This window comes from Anolis carolinensis, chromosome 6, assembly GCF_035594765.1.
Source record: "Anolis carolinensis isolate JA03-04 chromosome 6, rAnoCar3.1.pri, whole genome shotgun sequence".
In the NCBI taxonomy this organism is placed as follows: domain Eukaryota; kingdom Metazoa; phylum Chordata; class Lepidosauria; order Squamata; family Dactyloidae; genus Anolis; species Anolis carolinensis.
Window position 1 is genome coordinate 105,464,583 of NC_085846.1, and position 19,155 is coordinate 105,483,737.

Consider the following 19,155-nt stretch of genomic DNA (forward strand, 5'->3'; position numbering starts at 1 on the left):
AAGGCATAAAGCTTATGATAAAATCAGATTCTTTAGTACGTAGGCAAAGCTAATCTCAACGTTTCTTACACTGAAGGGTAGACAATGATGGCTTTAATGTATGCTTGTCAACACTATGAAAAAAAATAATTTGCCTTCATCTTGGAAAACTATTCCCTGTAATAATTAGAATAAGACCTTGGGGTAATGAAAATGTAATTGCGGGATAATTGCACAGTAACCAAAGAATGCTTCTTACTTATCATACAAAGCTATGCACATGCGTAACAACTATTTAACACACAGGGACAGATTCAAGTCAAACTCTACTCCTTACCTACCCAGTAAGGTTCAGTTAACAATCTGGCTTTGGACTAGTTGAATTTCCTGTATACATTACTATACAAAGCATACTATATAAACATTATTTTCAATTCACAGATCTTGAATCTGAATTGCAGGATTTCTCAATATAGGAATTTGTGTCTACATCTGATGGGGGGGGGGGGGGGAGGAGAAAACACCGGAGAAGTCCATCCAATTGGCCCCAACATCAGGTGAGATAAAGTTATTTTTAGACATTTGAAACTGTTGCCAAGATGAACTTTAGGACCAGAGGACAGTTGTGCAGGTCTTGCAGAGCTGGGATTCCCATCCTTCTTGCTAACACATAGAGGAAAAAATATATTATGCGAATGTAGGTTTATGACTGCCCCATTCTTCATGTACACGTATAGTTATCCCACTCATCTTGGAAGAATTGTTCAACTCAGTCATAACTTGATGTGTTTTAGCCTTTTATAGTCCTTATGATTCATTGTCTGGCTGAAGTCCACAATTAAGTGTAACAGTTTGTTCCGACAAGCCTTGGGGATAGGTCATGCTTAAACAGCTAGTTTTGTAGCACAGTTGATAACTAACAAACCGGGTGACCTATGTTAAAGGCAAAAAACTAAGAGCCAAGCCATACCTTATGTGAAACATTCTCTATTATTCATGGCTCATAGTTTGGTCTACTGTTCAGCAAAAGCAACAGGGAGAGCTCCAGTTAAGAAGTAGGATGTTGGGGACCACCCACTTCAGCTAAACAACATATATGTGTTAAATTGTAGGAATACTATAAATGTAAATGTGGCTGGTGTGCTCTAAACGTTGCAGGAAAGGAAAAGATACAGGTAACAGGGCAGTCCTCTGGGTATACTGACCAGGATCCCAGGCAGAGGATATAATTACCATGGGGTGAATTTTCTAAATACAGAGTATGTATTTGCCTTTAAATGACATGTCAACTTATGGAAATGCCATGAACTTCATAGGGTTTTCTAAGACAAGGAATAATCATACGTGGTTTTGCTTATCCCCTCCTCTGAAAAACAGCCTACAGTATCTTGTATTTATCAGCAACCTCCCATTCAACTAGGACTGACCTTGCTTAGCTTCTGAGATCAGACAGGATCTGGTGCTTTGGGGTATTTGGCACTAATCACAGGGGGGCTTGGTTTGCATTCAAAGTGGCAACTTACTACAGGGCATTAATTTCTCTATCAATATGGCCCTAGCAAGTGGGGAAGAGAATTTTGCTATGCTTCTATATAAAGATTGTGAGGGAAATCATGGATAACCTGAGACATTTTTTGCATAAAGCGGTCCACTGTTACCATGGGCATTCCAGCAAGACCCTGGTATATTTATTGTTATTTTTCACCAGTTGTCTCTTCTTGTGTGCATTTTGTTTATTTGTGCTCCTTTTCTGCCTTTGGTCCACTATTTGGTTTTGTCTTGTTAAATAAAATTAGAAAAGAAGCCTGGAGGCAGGTGTAGGAGGAAAGAATGTCCTCATGATTTAACAGACAAACATCTCACCAGATGCTTACACAAACTGCTTGGCAAGTTGCTATTCAAAAGCCAAAATTCAGCACAGATGGTTTGCAATTCCATGTTCTTTAGTGTAAGCTCACTGAGGACTTCTTTGTGTCAAACTATTTCATCAGCTAGTTATAAAACCTCCTGAACTTTGCTCTTTGGAGGCACATAACTTATACGGACTACACAGAAACCACTCATATAATAGATGAGCCATTATACTATACTATCAGTATCTTTTATTTTCTTAATAACAAAGCCATTCTCTCCAGGCAATTTGGATCATCACTCCCTCCATCTGAAAAAAGTATGGGGAGGAGATAATGTCCTCCAATCCCATTAATAGAATCAACCTGGTTAGTCCAACTGGATAGAAGCCCAAATGCAAATTAGTATTCCTATAATCAGCAGTGAATTGGAGGAAACCAGTGGTTTACAAGTGGACTGGTAGCAAAGTTTAATCAAACGATGTCTAATGTTGGTTGTTTATTGTAATTCTTGCAACAACAACAAAAACCTGCTCAACTAGGTAGATGCAAGGTATTTTTATATTCTTTACCAAGAATGTGTACACAAGATAGCTTCACAGAATTCTTCAGCTACAGGCTATGCTTTTTAACAAAGGAGCTACACAGCCGCTGCAGACAATTCATGGTTAATCAAGTCCAATTTTTCACCCATATAAACTCATTTACGGATTTCCAGAGAGCTTGTGCCAACTTAATGAGTCATCTTGAAGTCGGTGAAAATAGCCAGTCCACAATCTGTCAAATTTAAACTCTTGGCAGTCTCTGAGCAATAAAGTAAGAAGGAACACGGGCTGAAATTTACTCAAACATCCTATTCTGAGAATATAAAATCAATTTAGACCCCATGCCTGTAGGCTTGGCTTAAAATGAAAGTGGGAAAATATGCAATTTAGCACAAGAGCCATTATAAATACTGTGTTCGGTAGGAACATCAGGCCAACAATTATGACCAAGATAAGCACTTGTTTCTATAAGAATCAAGAACATATTGTGTATTTGTGTGTGTGTGTATGTATACACACACACACACACACACACACACACACATATATATAAATCAACCCGCAACATGTGCCTACAATTGAGTTTCAACATTTCTTAAAGGCACCATTGACACAGTGTACTCTTGTTCCTCTTTGCTCTAATATTAATTTCTGTCATAACAGAATTCGTCTTTACTTTAGGCAAGTTACATACAGACAAGCTTAGATAGTCTCAAACAAAAAATTGATTTCATACATATGTACACACATATACAAAGAACATATACCAGAGCTAATCATTGCTAATATTTTGTAGTAAGGGCTATTGGATTTCTAGACCTAATTCTATGGCCTGGAAGTTTTGCTAACAAAGACTGGAAAGTTATGGAAAACTGGAGAGACATTAAAATAGAACACTTGTATCTCAAAATTTACTTCCTGCATTTTGATTAACATTTTGTAGTGTCATCTTGAGCAGGAAGCACAGCTTTAGAGGCCTGATACAAGCCATGGGCTTCCCAGCAACTATGATGAAACATATTAGAAGGACCAGAAAAACGTTGGAAAGCAGCTTCCCTGGGGGATTTGACCATCATATGCTTGAGAAGCTTCCTAAATTGTTTGCTGCCTAACAGCCAAAATTAATACAGTAGAGTCTCACTTATCCAACACTCACTTATCCAACGTTCTGGATTATCCAATCATATTTTGGTGCTAAATTCGTAAATACAGTAATTACTACATAGCATTACTGCATATTGAACTACTTTTTCTGTCAAATTTGTTGTATAACATGATGTTTTGGTGCTTAATTTGTAAAATCATAACCTATTTTGATGTTTAATAGGCTTTTTCTTAATCTCTCCTCATTATCCAACATATTCGCTTATCCAACATTCTGCTGGCCCGTTTATGTTGGATAAGTGAGACTCTACTGTACTTTCAAACTCAGGATTTTTGTAAATCTGAAAACCTTTCAACAAAGAAACAGTCTTCAGAACTACGAAAGTCTTGGTCTGATACAAAACTGTACTCAAGTTACATGGATAGTTGCATGTTATCAAATTGATACCTATAGGAGAGCTAGATTCCTAGGAATAAACAATCCTGAAATCAAGATCTTCTAAAGGAAAGGAATATGTTCTAGAGCCTTTCTGACCAGTCATGGCCCTCAGATTCTTCTCAGGTGGATTTTACTCTCTTTTGCAAAAGGACAATAGAGAAAAAGATGGACAGACAGAAAAAAATGGGCTCTGGCTATATCAAAGCTGATATCAACCCTGCCTATTATTGACTTACGATCCCTAACAGGTGACTTCTGAGAGAGCAAGGCCTTCACCATCTATCTCTATTTTGAATCTGTCTCTCTCTGGTTAGATTTATTTAACAATATATATTTTCAAAAAGCAGAAATTGGATTTCCGATTTACTTACAGAAGCCATGTAACCAAGGAGCCATGTTCACAGAGGGTGTGCATGAGCTTTAGACTATACAGAAAAATATCATTTACTTGATTATAACTTTATAGCAGAAGATCTGGCAGCTTAATACTTACATCCTTAACTTGTTCTGAAGTAATTGGTTGGTTATTGGAATCAATGGCGCCTTCTGCTACAATTATGATATTCAGCCTTTTCTTTCGCGCCCGGTTCTAAAATAAGAGAAACACAAGATGAACTATTACAGTGAAGAGTGAAATTGAGATGAGCAGCTCACAATCAAATTCAGGCGTTCCTTAGAAGAATTTGCAAGACCATATACTTTTAATACAGAATAAATAAATGCCAATGTCATTACTCTGGATTACACATTGTACAACTCACTTGCTGCACACTTGGAAATCAAAAGGCTAAGAGAGGAATGTGTGGGTGTATGTTTCTGAAACAGTTAGCTGCACCAAGCACGAGACTTGCAGATAGTGAAATATTTTGTGTGCAACTATTATTTTCAGTACCTGAATAGGATTCCAGCCTTTACAATGACTACATGTGTTTGAGAATGAGCCGAAATCACCCTGTGCTGTCCTGTTCAGCTATCATTTTCTTCTTTAATTTTCTGCACACACAAAATTGGCCACAACTGCTTTCACATTAGGCCACTTTTAGTCCCATTTAATGGGTCACTTCTCACATTTTGGTTCACAGTGTCAACACACTGTCCTTTAATGACTGGAAAGTGTAATTGCGATTAAAGATCTGTGCACTGAGGAAGCTGAAAAACCTCCAAAGAAAGCCTGAAGTTCTCAGGAAACAGCTTGAAAACCATTAGTGTGAAGGGATTACCTCAGAAAGCCGAGAGCACATGTGATCTTCCCATCCTTCCTCCGGGGGATATTCAGGAATAAAGACATAATCTGCACCGCAGGCTAAGGCACTAACTAGAGCTAGGTACCTGAGACAGAGTCAGAAAAGCCAAATGAGTGGGCGAAGCACAGATTTCTGCAATTTGTATAAAATGTGGTGCTCTAAATATACATACCCACAGTGTCTTCCCATCACCTCCAGGACAAAGGTCCTTTGATGGCTATTTTAAAAAAAATACAAGAAAGATTAATGTCCCCACAACGGCAACAACATAACAACAAGGTATCATTGAAATGTACAAAATGTACTGAAGTAGAAGAGGGTAGATAAACTACAGTCAGTACCCAAGTTACAAACATCCGACTTACAAACAACTCATAGTCAAGAGACAACAGGAAGTGAGAGAAATTTACCCCTCGGAAGGGAAATTCACTCCAGAAAGAGGTTTTCATGGGGAAAATGTATCTCCACTGAAGCTTTATCATCAAGCCTTGTTTCCACAGCAAGCCACATTTTCCAAAATCCAATTATCACAGGGACAGAAAATGAGCTGAAATTTCTGAACAGGCATGCAGAGAGAAAGACAAACTTCACTGTGTATTGTACTATAGTTCTGATGACAAGGTATCTTGGAGAAGGTTAAAGGCAAGCCCCCTCTGAAGATAACTTGCCATGAGAAAACTACGATCAGGTTATTATAAATCAAAAATGAGTTGAAAGCATGCAACAACAACAAGAAGGCAGAGTCACAAGCTGAATTAGTCACAGTTTCAAACTAGCCGAGAATGCTGTGTGTCTTTAAGTTGTTTCTAACATATAGCACCCCTAAGGTAAACTTATTTAAATAGTGTTGTTATTGATTTTTGGCAAGATTGTAAGTACAACATGGAAGTGAGTTACCTCCATGACAAGAAATGCTGTTAAGTCAGTGATGGGCAATTGTGTGGGGGCCAGGGGCAGGCTGTATCTCTGCCCTGTAGCAAGCACAATGTTTTCTTTTGCAATCCCTCTCAAAATATTCAATTGCCATTTTGAGAAAGACTGCAGAGGAATACAACATCTAATGATAGTATAGAGTTTTGGGATGGCTGTGCTGTGGAGTTTTTTTCATATGTTTTCATGCTATTGGAGGGGTTCTATATGATTTTGAGATGATGTTTTAGGAGCTGGGGTGAAATCAGGGTCCACAAATAAGGGTGCCCATGCAGCCTTCTAGCTGTACTGCTACCATCAAGAAAGTTGTTCTCAGCATCCATGACCTTCACAACTATATCAAGTCTTCCTTGCAGATAATTAAGATGCCTGAACTGCAGGAGCATTGCTGTAGGCAAGTTTAGATGCAACATTTGGAACACAGAGTAGCCAGGCAATACAACCCAGTATGAAATTACCTTTGAGCAGTGGTCATGATTGCGTCCACAACTTCAATGATTCTGTGCAAAGCCGAGTCAGTGCCAATAGTCATATCCGTGCCACAGAAGTCATTGTCAATGGAGCCAACCATTCCCACAATATTGAGGTAAGCGTATTTCTTTCTAGCCTCTTCATCAATCTCACCTGGAAAGAAAGCAATGTATATCCAGAAGTGTCCAACAGACAATCCCATCTACTCTCATGGAAAAGTAAATAATTGGTCAGCACTTGAAACAGAACTTTGACCAGCTGAACCAATGATTTTATGAGTGAATTAGTGTATGTTCCTTGGCCAAATCAGATAACAACTTGGAATACAGGTTCTAATAATGTGATATTATTTTTTGGCATGGCAGTACCGTTGTACATGGCAGTACTACATAACTTACCTTGACTTGCCAGCTCCTCTAACAGTCCACTCCATTCAGTACGAAATATATTTGCTCCGGTTAAGCTGCCATCTCCCCCAATCACACAAAGGTTAGTGATTCCACACTTAACCAAGTTGCAGGCTGCCTTCAGACGACCCTCCCGGGTACGAAAAGCTTTGCAACGGGCACTGCCGATAACCGTTCCTCCCTGTAAAAAAGAGGGAAAAGATTCGGGTCAAGAAGTTCATTCTTCAGATTTCAATTTAGTAGCTTTAGTCCATGATCATGCAATACTTGAGTCTTACAAAGGCAATAGGTACTAAATGTGCAATTTTTATTATTCATTTCACCTATGGAATAACTGGTTCGCAAGTGAATCACCACACAATGACAGAAGATAGTTGTAGAAGCTGCAGAAAAATGGGAAAGCTGGTTACGGTTGGTAGTTTTTAAGTTGCCTACATCTGTTGTCAACTGCCAACTCTTTTCGGGAAAAGAAAGAAGAGAGACATGAACATCACCTTATCTAGTACATCTGAGTCCAATATGCATTCAATGATCATACATACCCTTCAGCTCAATATACATTATTCCTATCAAGTCAATGTCAACACGGATACGATGACAACACCCTAATGTAGACCAGCGATCACATGGAAAGTCAACCTCTTGACCACAATGAGCATAGGATGCAGGACAATATTTGCCAGAACCATGCCCTGTTTACCTTGATGTGTGTGCCTTTAGGCTGCCTGCCAATTTATGGCAACTCTTTAAATGTCATGGGATCTTCTTAGGCAAGAATATTCAGGTACGATTTGGCTGGTTCCTACTTCTGAAATATTGACTCCATTAATGGTCTCCCATCCAAATTACTAAACACGGCTGACTCTGCTGAGCTTCTAATATGAAATAGGATATGATAAAGGTAAAGGTTTCCCGTGATGTTAAGTCCAGTCATGACCGACTCTGGGGGTTGGTGCTCATCTCCATTTCTAAGCCAAAGAGCCGGCGTTGTCCATAGACACCTCCAAGGTCATGTGGCTGGCATGACTGCATGGAGCCCCGTTACCTTCCCGCCGAAGCGGTACCTATTGATCTACTCACATTTGCATGTTTTCGAACTGCTAGGTTGGAAGAAGCTGGGGCTAACAGTGGGTGCTCATTCCGCTCCTGGGATTTGAACCTGGGATCTTTTGGTCCGCAAGTTCAGCAGCTCAGCACTTTAACACACTGTGCCACCAGGGGCCCCATAGGATATGGTACCTTTAGGAAATGTAGGCTTTATGGGATAACCAAAGCAAGGCTAACACAGAAACAAAAAAAATGTATTGGGATATGGATTAGGAAGAAACAAGTTCCAATCATTTCTTCCTCCTCACTTTATTCTCTTTTGTGCACATGACCACTATGAGCATTAAAAAAAAGGGGGAAACGAATGCATACTACTTTGAGCCCCAAAGAGGAATTGCATGAAGAGAGTAACCTCAATGCAACAAGATGACCCCAGAGGGGAAAAATCAATAATGTAGTCATCTTTAAGAGCCTTTCACCCAATTTACTGGGTTTACACACAGGACACAACATTTACTATCATGCGCTTGCCACCGGTGACTAAAATTAGCATTAGCAGTCAGTTATATATAAACTTTACTTGCAGATAACAGCACTGATAACAAAACACTTGCTACTGGAGAATGAATGGCACGAAGGGCAAGCTTCTAGATAAGCACTGCAGTACACTTGCAACTACGGTTTATAGTAACATTTCATCCTGATTTGGCTTCACCTGGCAATTTGCCATTTCTTTCCCTTTACAATTCTGTTCTTTATGTAAACACGGAGAGTTAAGAAAGTTCACAAAGAATCAAATCATTCATATGAAATAGAGGGTTTTGCTGGGTTAGTGACAAAGCATCATCACATTTGTTGAAGGTTTAAACACATGAATAGCACTTGACTAATATGCCATTCCTAGTCAAGAACAGCAAAATAATGACGACAACAACAACAATAATATAAGAAAAACTTATAGCATTATATCCTCTGCTGAAAACGTGCCAATACTATTATTACCTCTTCTCTAAAGAAAAAAATAACCAAAGCTGTGCCCTAAATATGCCCTTAGAACAAGTCCAATTTACGAGGGCACTAGAACTCTTCATGCTGAAAGGCATTTCTTGGCACTGCAAAGTCATACGTGATGCGAGTCACGGTAGGCTGAGATTAGCCAATAAAAGTAGAAAAATGGGCATGGGATTTCTCTACAACAGGAGCATGGCTCAAAGCAATATGAAAGTAGTTATTACCTAACAGACATATTTTTTTCAAAAACTGATTCATATCAGGACAAGAAAACAAAAAAAAAAAAAAAACAAGGGAGAAAGCAAGCTCTAAAGCAGGGGTCCCCAAACTTTTTAAACAGGGGGCCAGTTCGCGATCCTTCGGACCGTTGGGAGGACTGGACTATAGTTGGCCACCAAGCAATATAATAATAATAATAATAATAATAATAATAATAATAATAATAATAATAATACATCACATGGCCCTAGACACTTGGGAAGTGTTCGACTTGTGATTTTGTGATACGAAATCCAGCATATGTATCTTGTTTGCTGTGTCATACAATAAACTAATAATAATAATAATAATAATAAAATAACAATAATAATAATAAAAAAGAGGGTTGGAAGAGAGCCTTTGGGCCATTTAGTCCAACCCCCTTCTGCTTTTGTGCACTGAAAGCACAAGCAAAGCACCCCTGACAGATGGCCACCCAGCCTCAATGTTAATAATAATCATAATAATAAATACATCACAGAGTCCTAGACACTTGGGAACTGTTCGACTTGTGATTTTGTTATACGAAATCCAGCATATGTATCTTGTTTGCTGTTTCATACAATAAAATAATAATAATAATAATAATAATAATAATAATAATAATGAATAATAAAAACAACAACAACAACAACAACAACAACAATAAAAGGGGTTGGAAGAGACCCCTTGGGCCATTGAGTCCAATCCCCTTCTGCCTTTGTGCACCAAAAGCACAAGCAAAGCACCCCTGACAGATGGCCACCCAGCCTCAATGTTAATAATAATAATAATAATAATAATAATAATAATGTGATTTTGTGATATGAAATCCAGCTTATCTATCTTGTTTGCCGTGTCATACAATATAATAATAATAATAATAATAATAATAATAATAATAATAATAATAATAATAATAATGGTTGTAAGAGAAGAAGAGGCCCCTTGGGTCATTTGGTCCAACCCCCTTCTGCCCTTGTGCCATGGGGGCCGGATAAATAGCTTTGATGAGCCGCATCCGGCCCCCGGGCCTTAGTTTGGGGACCCCTGCTCTAAAGCTTAAGTAACTTCCTTGCAAAATGTAGATACTACATCTCTCCATCTAGCAATTCGCCTGGGAATATACAAAATAACAAGATAGCCCTGAAGGCCATGTATGCACCAAAGAATCTGCAAAGTGACAGGATGCAAGAATCCTAAATATGGATGCTCTGGATTTACTTTCAAAAATATGCTTCATATATAACCATAGGCATAATGCAAATGCAGTGCTTAATGACTCAGTTGTACTGCACTTAACCTCCAGTCCTGGAGGAATGATTTTTAAAAAAAACTACTTAAATACAAACACATCATTCCTTGTTCAGTACTTACCACTTGTAGGATGCTTGAAACACTTTCCCAGGTGACTTCAACTATGTTCTCACCTCCATCCACCATGCCTTCGTAGCCCTGTTATAGGAGGGAAACACATTTTGAACGGCTTAGACTAAATGGAGTGTAGGATAATACTGTGTATGATGAAGTGTACAATAGACATCATCTCATAAAGCATGTGCCAGAAGATTTGAAGTGATGTTTCTTTTATTGAATATAATAGATTGAGTCCTCTACAATGACCAAATAATCCACTCTTATGTTACTCAATTTGGCAAAAGGAGGATACTGGTGAATGACAACAATATTAAAACAGGATTAAAATCAAGATGGTTGGATCTTGCATAGTTTTATTTATATTCCAGATCTGGAAGGACAAAAAAAAAATCACCATCTATCATTCAATAAGGTGAAGATCTTACTGCTTTAGTTACACATACACATACTGCATACTGTAGATGAAAAAACTCCCCACTCAAAATATGTTTTGAAATTTCAACATCAGGTACAGATATGACAGAGTAAAACTATACAGAGGTCTATCACCAGCATGTCAAAATGAACAGAAACTACTATATGTAAGATGGTTTTGGATAAAGAACAGGGAAGCATTTGTCCTTTTAACCTGTGCTTTGCTATTTCCTGGTCCATATGCCAGAGCACGAAATTTGCTTATACCCTGCATTATCAGGACATGCTGGCAATAGTTTTCCTTCAGTTAAAAACATAGCCAAGTAATATGAATGAATAAGCAGTTAAGTAACACAAACATTCAAGGCTACATTGTATGCTTCCCATTCTGCATTTATCAGTGGTATAGTAGAGTCTCACTTATCCAACATAAACGGGCTGGCAGAAGATTGGATAAGCGGATATGTTGGATAATAAGGAGGGGTTAAGGAAAAGCCTATTAAACATCAAATTGGGTTATGATTCTACAAATTAAGCACCAAAACATCATGTTATACAACAAATTTGACAGAAAAAGTAGTTCAATACGCAGTAATGCTATGTAGTAATTACTGTATTTATGAATTTATCACCAAAATATCACAATATATTGAAAACATTGACTACAAAAATGCGTTGGATAATCCAGAATGTTGGATAAAGTGAGTGTTGGATAAGTGAGACTCTACTGTAGCTCTGAATTTCTGGTATCTGCTTATTAAAAATTATTGGCCTCTTTCATCCAAGTGTCACTAGTTCATTTACTGCTCTGATTGGGGATATCCTGGAAGGCCAGTTTTGACTTGGGGCTCTAATTTTAACATTTACGTCACCGAAAATCATAGAATCATTGAATCATAGAGTTGGACAGACCTCGTGGTCCATCCAGTCCAACCCCCTGCGAAGAAGCAGGAAAATCTGTATCTGTGCATTTCATTTCACTTGCATTTTTTCCTGTTTCAGTTCCTCCACAAAATCACTGGAAGGCAGAATTCTAATGATCCATTTAGTATTATTATAAAATTAAAATAAATTTTAATGGTTTCTACTATTAAAGGGTTTGGTTCATATTCGAAAGGATGTATACAGAAAAGACCAAATGTCCAACAAAATGAAGGTGGGTTACATAAAGGAAACTTAGATCTACAATCCCACTGAAAAGATACTGCAGAATTGACATGGGAAAATAACTTTTTCCCAGCACCTTATCAGCCTGGCACTATTATATGAAGTACTTTTTTTTCATTTTGTTTGCTACATGAGCCAAGAAACAGGAAAAGGGCTTTGCAACATTCATCCGTTTTTATAGTATAACTAGTAACAAAGACATGAATGGATCTCTTTCCTTGGGATGCCAGCTAAGGCTCTTTAGTTTCAATGTCCTTAGTATGCACCACAGCTGGTGAGAAGAGAGAAAATATGCATCTAGCCTTATGTTGCTGATCAAACTGGTGAACAGGGAACTATAGATCTCTTTACTAAAGACTTGCCATTGGGACTCCCAACTCTGCTGAATTCAAAATAAGTAACTTTTTTAAGAGGAGTTGACCAAGATAAGAGAAAACAGCACTGTAAATATAGAGAAGTACTGTAAGGGCTAAGACATTATTTTGAAGCTTTGTGCACTGACAATTAAAAGGGGTGTGGAAATCCCCTGAGAACATGCTTCTCTCAAACAAGGATGCACAAATATTTCTACACAGAAACTTACAACGCTACTGTGAGAAACAAATAAATAGTTCAGTTGCTGTAGCAATGCAACAAAGGGACTGTGGAGCACTACACTGGGTTGGTTTGTATATTCATGCATTTTCCAGCTCTTTGACTGGTGAGTTACAGAGCAGACAGACATGGGTTAGCCATGGACAAAGAAGCAGACAGATTGAAAAAAAAAGTAGGGAAAGGACACTTCCGGATATGTTTTGCAGCACCACAACTACACCCAGATCAAAAGCTGGAAGTTTTGTTCAAAAATGCAAAGGGAGCTTTTGTGTGGCTTTTGAAGTGGGCTTTTGAGAAAAATTCTCACACACATTTAACACACTTGAGCTCCTTTTTCTGCACGATAGAGTTTACGGCACTCTGTGCACAGGCTTAACTACTAAATGTCCTTTTGAACAAAACATATGTAACACTATCCAGAATACAAACTAAATTAGATGAGTATGCAGAACAAAGTATTAGGACCTGTAGTTTCACCTACCCTAAAAGGTACCTTTACCTTAGTTTCACCTACCCTACAGGTCAATATATTATTTGCTTCCACCACAAGTTACTTAAGAGTCACCCTGGGGATCTAGTAAATTCCTACACAGTCGATGCCTCTCTAAGAATTGTCTAGGTCCTCCAGAGCTACTCAATGCAAACGTCTGATGAAAGTAGGTTTTGTTATTATCCATGTTGTCTTCTTTTCCACAGTAAGTTCAGGAATGTATTCCCTTCCATACTGTATATCTGTATGCAGCTTGCTGTGGTCTCCCCTACAAACCAGGATAACCACTCACACAGAGTGCATCTACAATGTAGATCAAATGCAGTTTGACATCACTTTAACTGCCATGGTTCATGTTGTAAAATTCTGGATTTGTAGTTTGATGAGGCATCACCCCACTTTGGCAGAGAAGGCTAAAAAGCCTGTAAAAGTACAAGTCCCATGATTGCATAGAATTAAGTCAAGGCAGTTAATGTAGTATCAGATTGAAGTCATCCTACGTTAGAGATGAACCTCTAGTGAGCTTGATAGTCAGCTGAAGTTAGGACAATGAAAGGACATGCCACTATTCCACCTATTGAGAAAAAATATGAAGGAGATACTGAAAATGGGAAAGGTGGAAGGTGGTGGGGAACTATCCCATCCCTCCTCCACAGCCATATCTTGCTGATCGCAAACAGTTTCACTGTACTTTTATTCAAGCGTGTAATGCTGTAGGACAGACACAGAATGGGAATATTTCCTGGTTTATCCACATGTCTTCCTCCAACATTCCACACTTTATTGGGCCAACTGTTGTAGCACAGTATTACAAGTCAGCGGTAGAACACAAATACAACAAATGTAAATACCAACCTCATAGATAAAGTATACTTTCGCTTCAACGTAGATTCCCATACGCACGACAGCACGGACAGCTGCATTCATACCTGTAAACAGGAAGCAAAGGGTTAGAAAACATTAACATGAAGAAACTGAATAGTTCAATGTATTTGATTTAATAATTTCATTCAAAAAGTTACCACATCAATTGGAAGGACAATGTGTAATGGAATCATATGTTTTGTTGCTACAATTTGTTGATGCGTGCCTTTAAATCATTTCTAACTTATGATACCCAATGCCGAATATTTCACTGGCAGAGATTTGCCTTTGCCGTCTTTGAGGCTGAGATAATATGATTTACCCAATGTCACCTAGTCGATTTCTACAGTTGTGTGGGGATTCGAACTCTGGAATCTATAGACTCATAGCCCAACTCTCAGACCACTATCTCACACTAGTGTGTGTTGCTAAAATACACTGATAATACCGGTAGTATACAAAGGAATGTTGTGGCACTTTTGAAGTTGATTGGGAGACAAAGAGGACAGCATAAACCTTCACAGACTGAGAGTGCATCTATACTGTTAAATTAATATTGTTTTACATCACTTCACTGCTATGGAATAATAGGGAGTTATAGTTTTCTAAGGTTTTTTGCTGTCTCTGTCAAAGAGTACTGTTGTGTCACCAAACTACTGATCTTAGGATTCATAGCCTTGAGCCATGGCAGTCAAAGTAGTGTAAAACTACATTAATGTTACAGTCTTCTTTCTCAGACACAAAACATGCCAATGTGAGTAGATCAATAGGTACCGCTCAGGTGGGAAGGTAACGAAGCTCCATGCAGTCATGCCAGCCACATGACCTTGGAGGTATCTACGGACAATGCCGGCTCTTCGGCTTAGAAATGGAGATGAGCACCAACACCCAGAGTCAGACATGACTGGACTTAACATCAGGGGAAACCTTTCTCAGACACATCTCAGGAAGCACACTCAGTCTATGAAAGTTTATGCCACTAACTACACTCTTCCATTTAATCTCTAAGACGCTAGAAGATCACTTTTGCATTAACTGATACTCCAGAGTAACATGACCATGTATTTGAACTGATACCAGTAAATGCTTGAATCAATGCAGTTTTTAGCAGTCTGTAAACATTAAAGGGCAGTGGAGACAAATGTGTGAATCTATAGTATCCTCATGTATTCCATGAGACATCAAGACACAGCTGAACATCTGCTGTGCTTCAATCAAAATACCATTGAAGAAGTCCCCAAGTCATTACTACACAAAAGAGGAAGATAATCCCACCACTGCAGCTTTCGTGGTTTCAGCATGGATTAAAGGCAAAAGAAACCTGGGATCAATTCCCACTGGGTGGTCATGGGTCAATTACTGCCTTTCTCCTAAACTACTTTTAACTGAGTTGCTGAGACAGAAGTTGGAAAATCTGTGGTTGCCACTGTGACCTCCTGCAAGGAAGGCAGGAAACAAATGAAAGAAAAAGAGAAATTGACCCATTATCTTCACTGTGTTGGATAATGGTCTTCATAGAGGATGAAAAATGACAATGTGCCTATTGAGAATCATCAATTTACAGAAGAACCTGGGGCCCATCTATGAAGACACTGTGAACTTCAGAGCCCTGCAAAAATTTGGGTCACGTGTTCTGGACTGAAGATGCCATCCAATCCAACACCAAGAGCGAATGCGAGACAATATGATGGCATTGTAGATGAACGCCAAATATCCATTGGATAAACTGCAATCCAACATTATAATGAAGACATTTGCTAAAGCTATTGTGGTGTTCCACTAATAGATAGGACTCAATTAGCCAGGAATGTGGAAGAGGAACACAAAGAGTTCTATTTCCAGTCGGGCAAATGATGTGGCTAACAGAGCCAGTTTACATGAAGATGATTATATTTTTTACAAATGTTCTCAAATTGTTCAAGTTTACCAGAGGATAATAATTTTACAAAGCACCATTGCCAAATGCCATCCAAATTCTCCTCTAGCTTAACTATGGCACTTCGGTTTAGAAGGAAAGTCTGAACAAACTACAAGAAATGAGGTGCAAGTAACGTTCTTCACATGCTTTGATATAGTACTCAAAGGCCTTTTGTTTTTCAACAAACAAGGCAACACAGGCCTATCATCTGCAACCCATTTATAAAAGGAAGATTGCAAAGGGACTGTGCACCCGCATGTATCCATCCCTGACCTAAAAGAGTCATCTTTCTGACCCATCAGCACCATTTTGGCAGCTTGGCAGCCCAGCCACAAGGCTCCAAAGAAGCACTAAAGAGATAAGAATCTTCCATTTGATATGACATGCTCAAACTTGCAAGCAAGATGACCCAAATATTTAATCCCGTCAATGAAATTGAACTTGACTGTAGTTGGTCTTGCTGAAAGCTATTAGCTACTGTTTCATGCCCTCCAACTGTCCAGATATGGCAGGACTATCTTGTTTAATCCTCTAGCACCCCACTTTTCCCCAGTTTCACTCTCTTTCCGCTTTCTTTCATTGTTCGGGCTTACTTTAACTGGTGCAAACTATGCTCAAAGTGCAAAAGAAGTTTGCACTCAGTAACTCCATGCATGGAGAAAATAAGCAGAAGCAGGCAAAAGTAACCTACTGCAGCCTCTCCTAGGTTTTGTGTTTTCCCTCCTGAATAGTTTTGGCCTTCTCAACAGCACTCCAAGGTTGCTTGGCCACATGTCCCAATTTTCACCTGCAAAATGTTGGAGGCTATACTGTCAAATAGGCAGAACCAGCCATCCAAACTGAGAATCCATCCATTCATAAACTTCCAGTATGATTAGAGTGAACATTTTTAAAGGCCTACATCATGAATCTAATGTATGATTAGGAACATTAGGATTTAGGAATAGGAACATTTTCCCTATCAGCACATTCTAGCGACAAATCCAGTAGCACAAAACAATGCTCTATACATTCACACCCAGCCTTACAAGGGCACGTGCCCCAGGTTGTCTAGCAGCGTATAAATGCCCTCACCCTAGCTGACTTAATGGTTTCACATGGCTTTATTGCTAGGTTTTTATGGCATGTTTATACCTTGCGGCTCAGCACTGCTTTGATAAATATGGAGGAACGGCACAAGAAATGAAAAATGAACTCACCATAAATTACAAAACAACTCCCTCATCCGTGGATTCAATATGAACAATGTCACATATCCATGTTTCAAAAATATGCCTACCCTTCCCCAGATGTGTTTATGGGACTCTCTAGGCCCTCCAGGGAGATTCTATTGTATGATTCCTGTCAAAATAGTCAAAATATAGAGTTGGCTATAATACATGGTTTCGGGTATCCAGGGTAGGATAGGGTGTCTTGGAATATATCCTCTGCAATTATGGGGGTCATATTGTGGCAACTAATTTGGTGAAGGCTTCTACAAGATTAAATGCTTCCCAATTCCAGCACTAACCTGGCACATGCGGGGGACTCTAGAATTGTTCTAGGAAGAATCCTACACATTTCCAATTAACAGGGGTGAGAAATACCTGACTAGGTAAAAAGAAACTCCATAAGGCCATCTGCTAAAACGCCTCTTGTTCCTCATTCCAACAAAGAAAGTTTTTGACTCTCCAATTCAGCAACCCCATTGCACTTCCAAAGATCAGCTCATCTTGAACAAAATTACTAATGTAAATCTGCTTCTGCATATTGATACAGATTCCTATTTAAGGTGAACACAGCTCTCAGTTTATAAAGTAAAGAGCTATGGCTGAAGGGCTATCCTCTTGCTGAAGGTGTGCTAAATATAATTCCACTAAAAATGAAAATAAAGGGCAATGAGAAAGTGAGATGGGAGTCTTGGTGTTACCCATCACCAACAAGCCACTACTGGTAGCAGGGTAAACAATCCAAGTCTTAAGTTAAAGATGAAAAATCATGACATGGGAGACTAAGGCCCTGTCTACACTGCCATATAAAATCCAGAATTTCGGTTTTGCAATGGACTATCTGGCAGTGTAGACTCATATAATCCAATTCACAGCAGATAATGTGGATTATCTGCTTTGATAATCTGGATTAAATGGCAGTGTAGAGGGGCCTAAGGGACCTTAAAATTGCACCTATTTGGACAATGAAGGGCATGAATTCAAGACCATGAAGTTTAATAAAAAGCAGAAAACTCCAATATTTGGTTATGTATCCAGCTGGTGAAGGATTGTGAAGGAATAAACAACAAAAGCTTTCATTTAGGGAGATATATTATACACATACACACACAAACAAACACACACACACACACTATTGGAAGAGCACAGGTTTTATTGATGTGTAGCCCAGTTTATCTGCTCTTGATTCTGAGGACTCATCTACACAGTACCTTTTTCCCATGTTAAAAAGGGGATGGTTACATGAGGTTAGGGCTAAATATGCACTGATTCGCTGCAACGGCTGAAAAACATTGGATAAGACGTTCTCCTTTTATCCTGATTCAGCCCCAAAAATGTGCATATTCACATCACTGTATTCACATGAACTCACCAAAAATACATGATTTCCTTCCCTCCCCCTGCAGAGACTGCTCCAGCACATGTGTGCTTTTAAAAATCCCAAAACAGCTGATCCTGAGAGTAACTATGTTACTCCTGACGTTAAGTCCAGTCGTGTCCAACTCTGAGGGTTGGTGCTCACCTTCATTTCTAAGCTGAAGAGCCAGCATTGTCCGTAGACACCTCCAAGGCCATGTGGCCAGCATGACTGCATGGACTGCTGTTACCTTCCCGCCAGAGCGGTACCTATTGATCTACTCACATTTGCATGTTTTCGAACTGCAAGGTTGGCAGAAGCTGGAGCAAACAGCAGGTGCTCACTCTTCTCCCCGGATTCAAACCTGTGACCTTTCGGTCTGCAAGTTTAGTAGCTCAGCGCTTTAACACACTGCACCACTGGGGCTCCTTAACTATGTAAATACACCTGCCTAAATACCTTAAAGGCATTATATCATGTTTGACCTCAATTGAAATTCAGG

The 19,155-nt window shown here is 39.0% G+C and overlaps 1 protein-coding gene across 5 annotated transcripts in view; it reads right to left on the reverse strand.

Annotated features, from left to right (window-relative positions):
• pfkp (phosphofructokinase, platelet) overlaps nt 1–19,155 on the reverse strand; it is a 62,996-nt gene that overhangs the window by 26,336 nt on the left and 17,505 nt on the right. For all 5 annotated transcript variants that reach the window (XM_016994251.2, XM_008112323.3, XM_062958108.1 and 2 more), the window contains exons 2-8: nt 14,162–14,235; nt 10,642–10,719; nt 6,961–7,150; nt 6,550–6,715; nt 5,334–5,378; nt 5,138–5,246; nt 4,411–4,506 (exon numbers count right to left, since the gene is read on the reverse strand). In XM_016994251.2, coding sequence (XP_016849740.1) covers nt 4,411–4,506; nt 5,138–5,246; nt 5,334–5,378; nt 6,550–6,715; nt 6,961–7,150; nt 10,642–10,719; nt 14,162–14,235 — 758 coding nt within the window. The remainder of the gene's footprint in view (nt 1–4,410; nt 4,507–5,137; nt 5,247–5,333; nt 5,379–6,549; nt 6,716–6,960; nt 7,151–10,641; nt 10,720–14,161; nt 14,236–19,155) is intronic.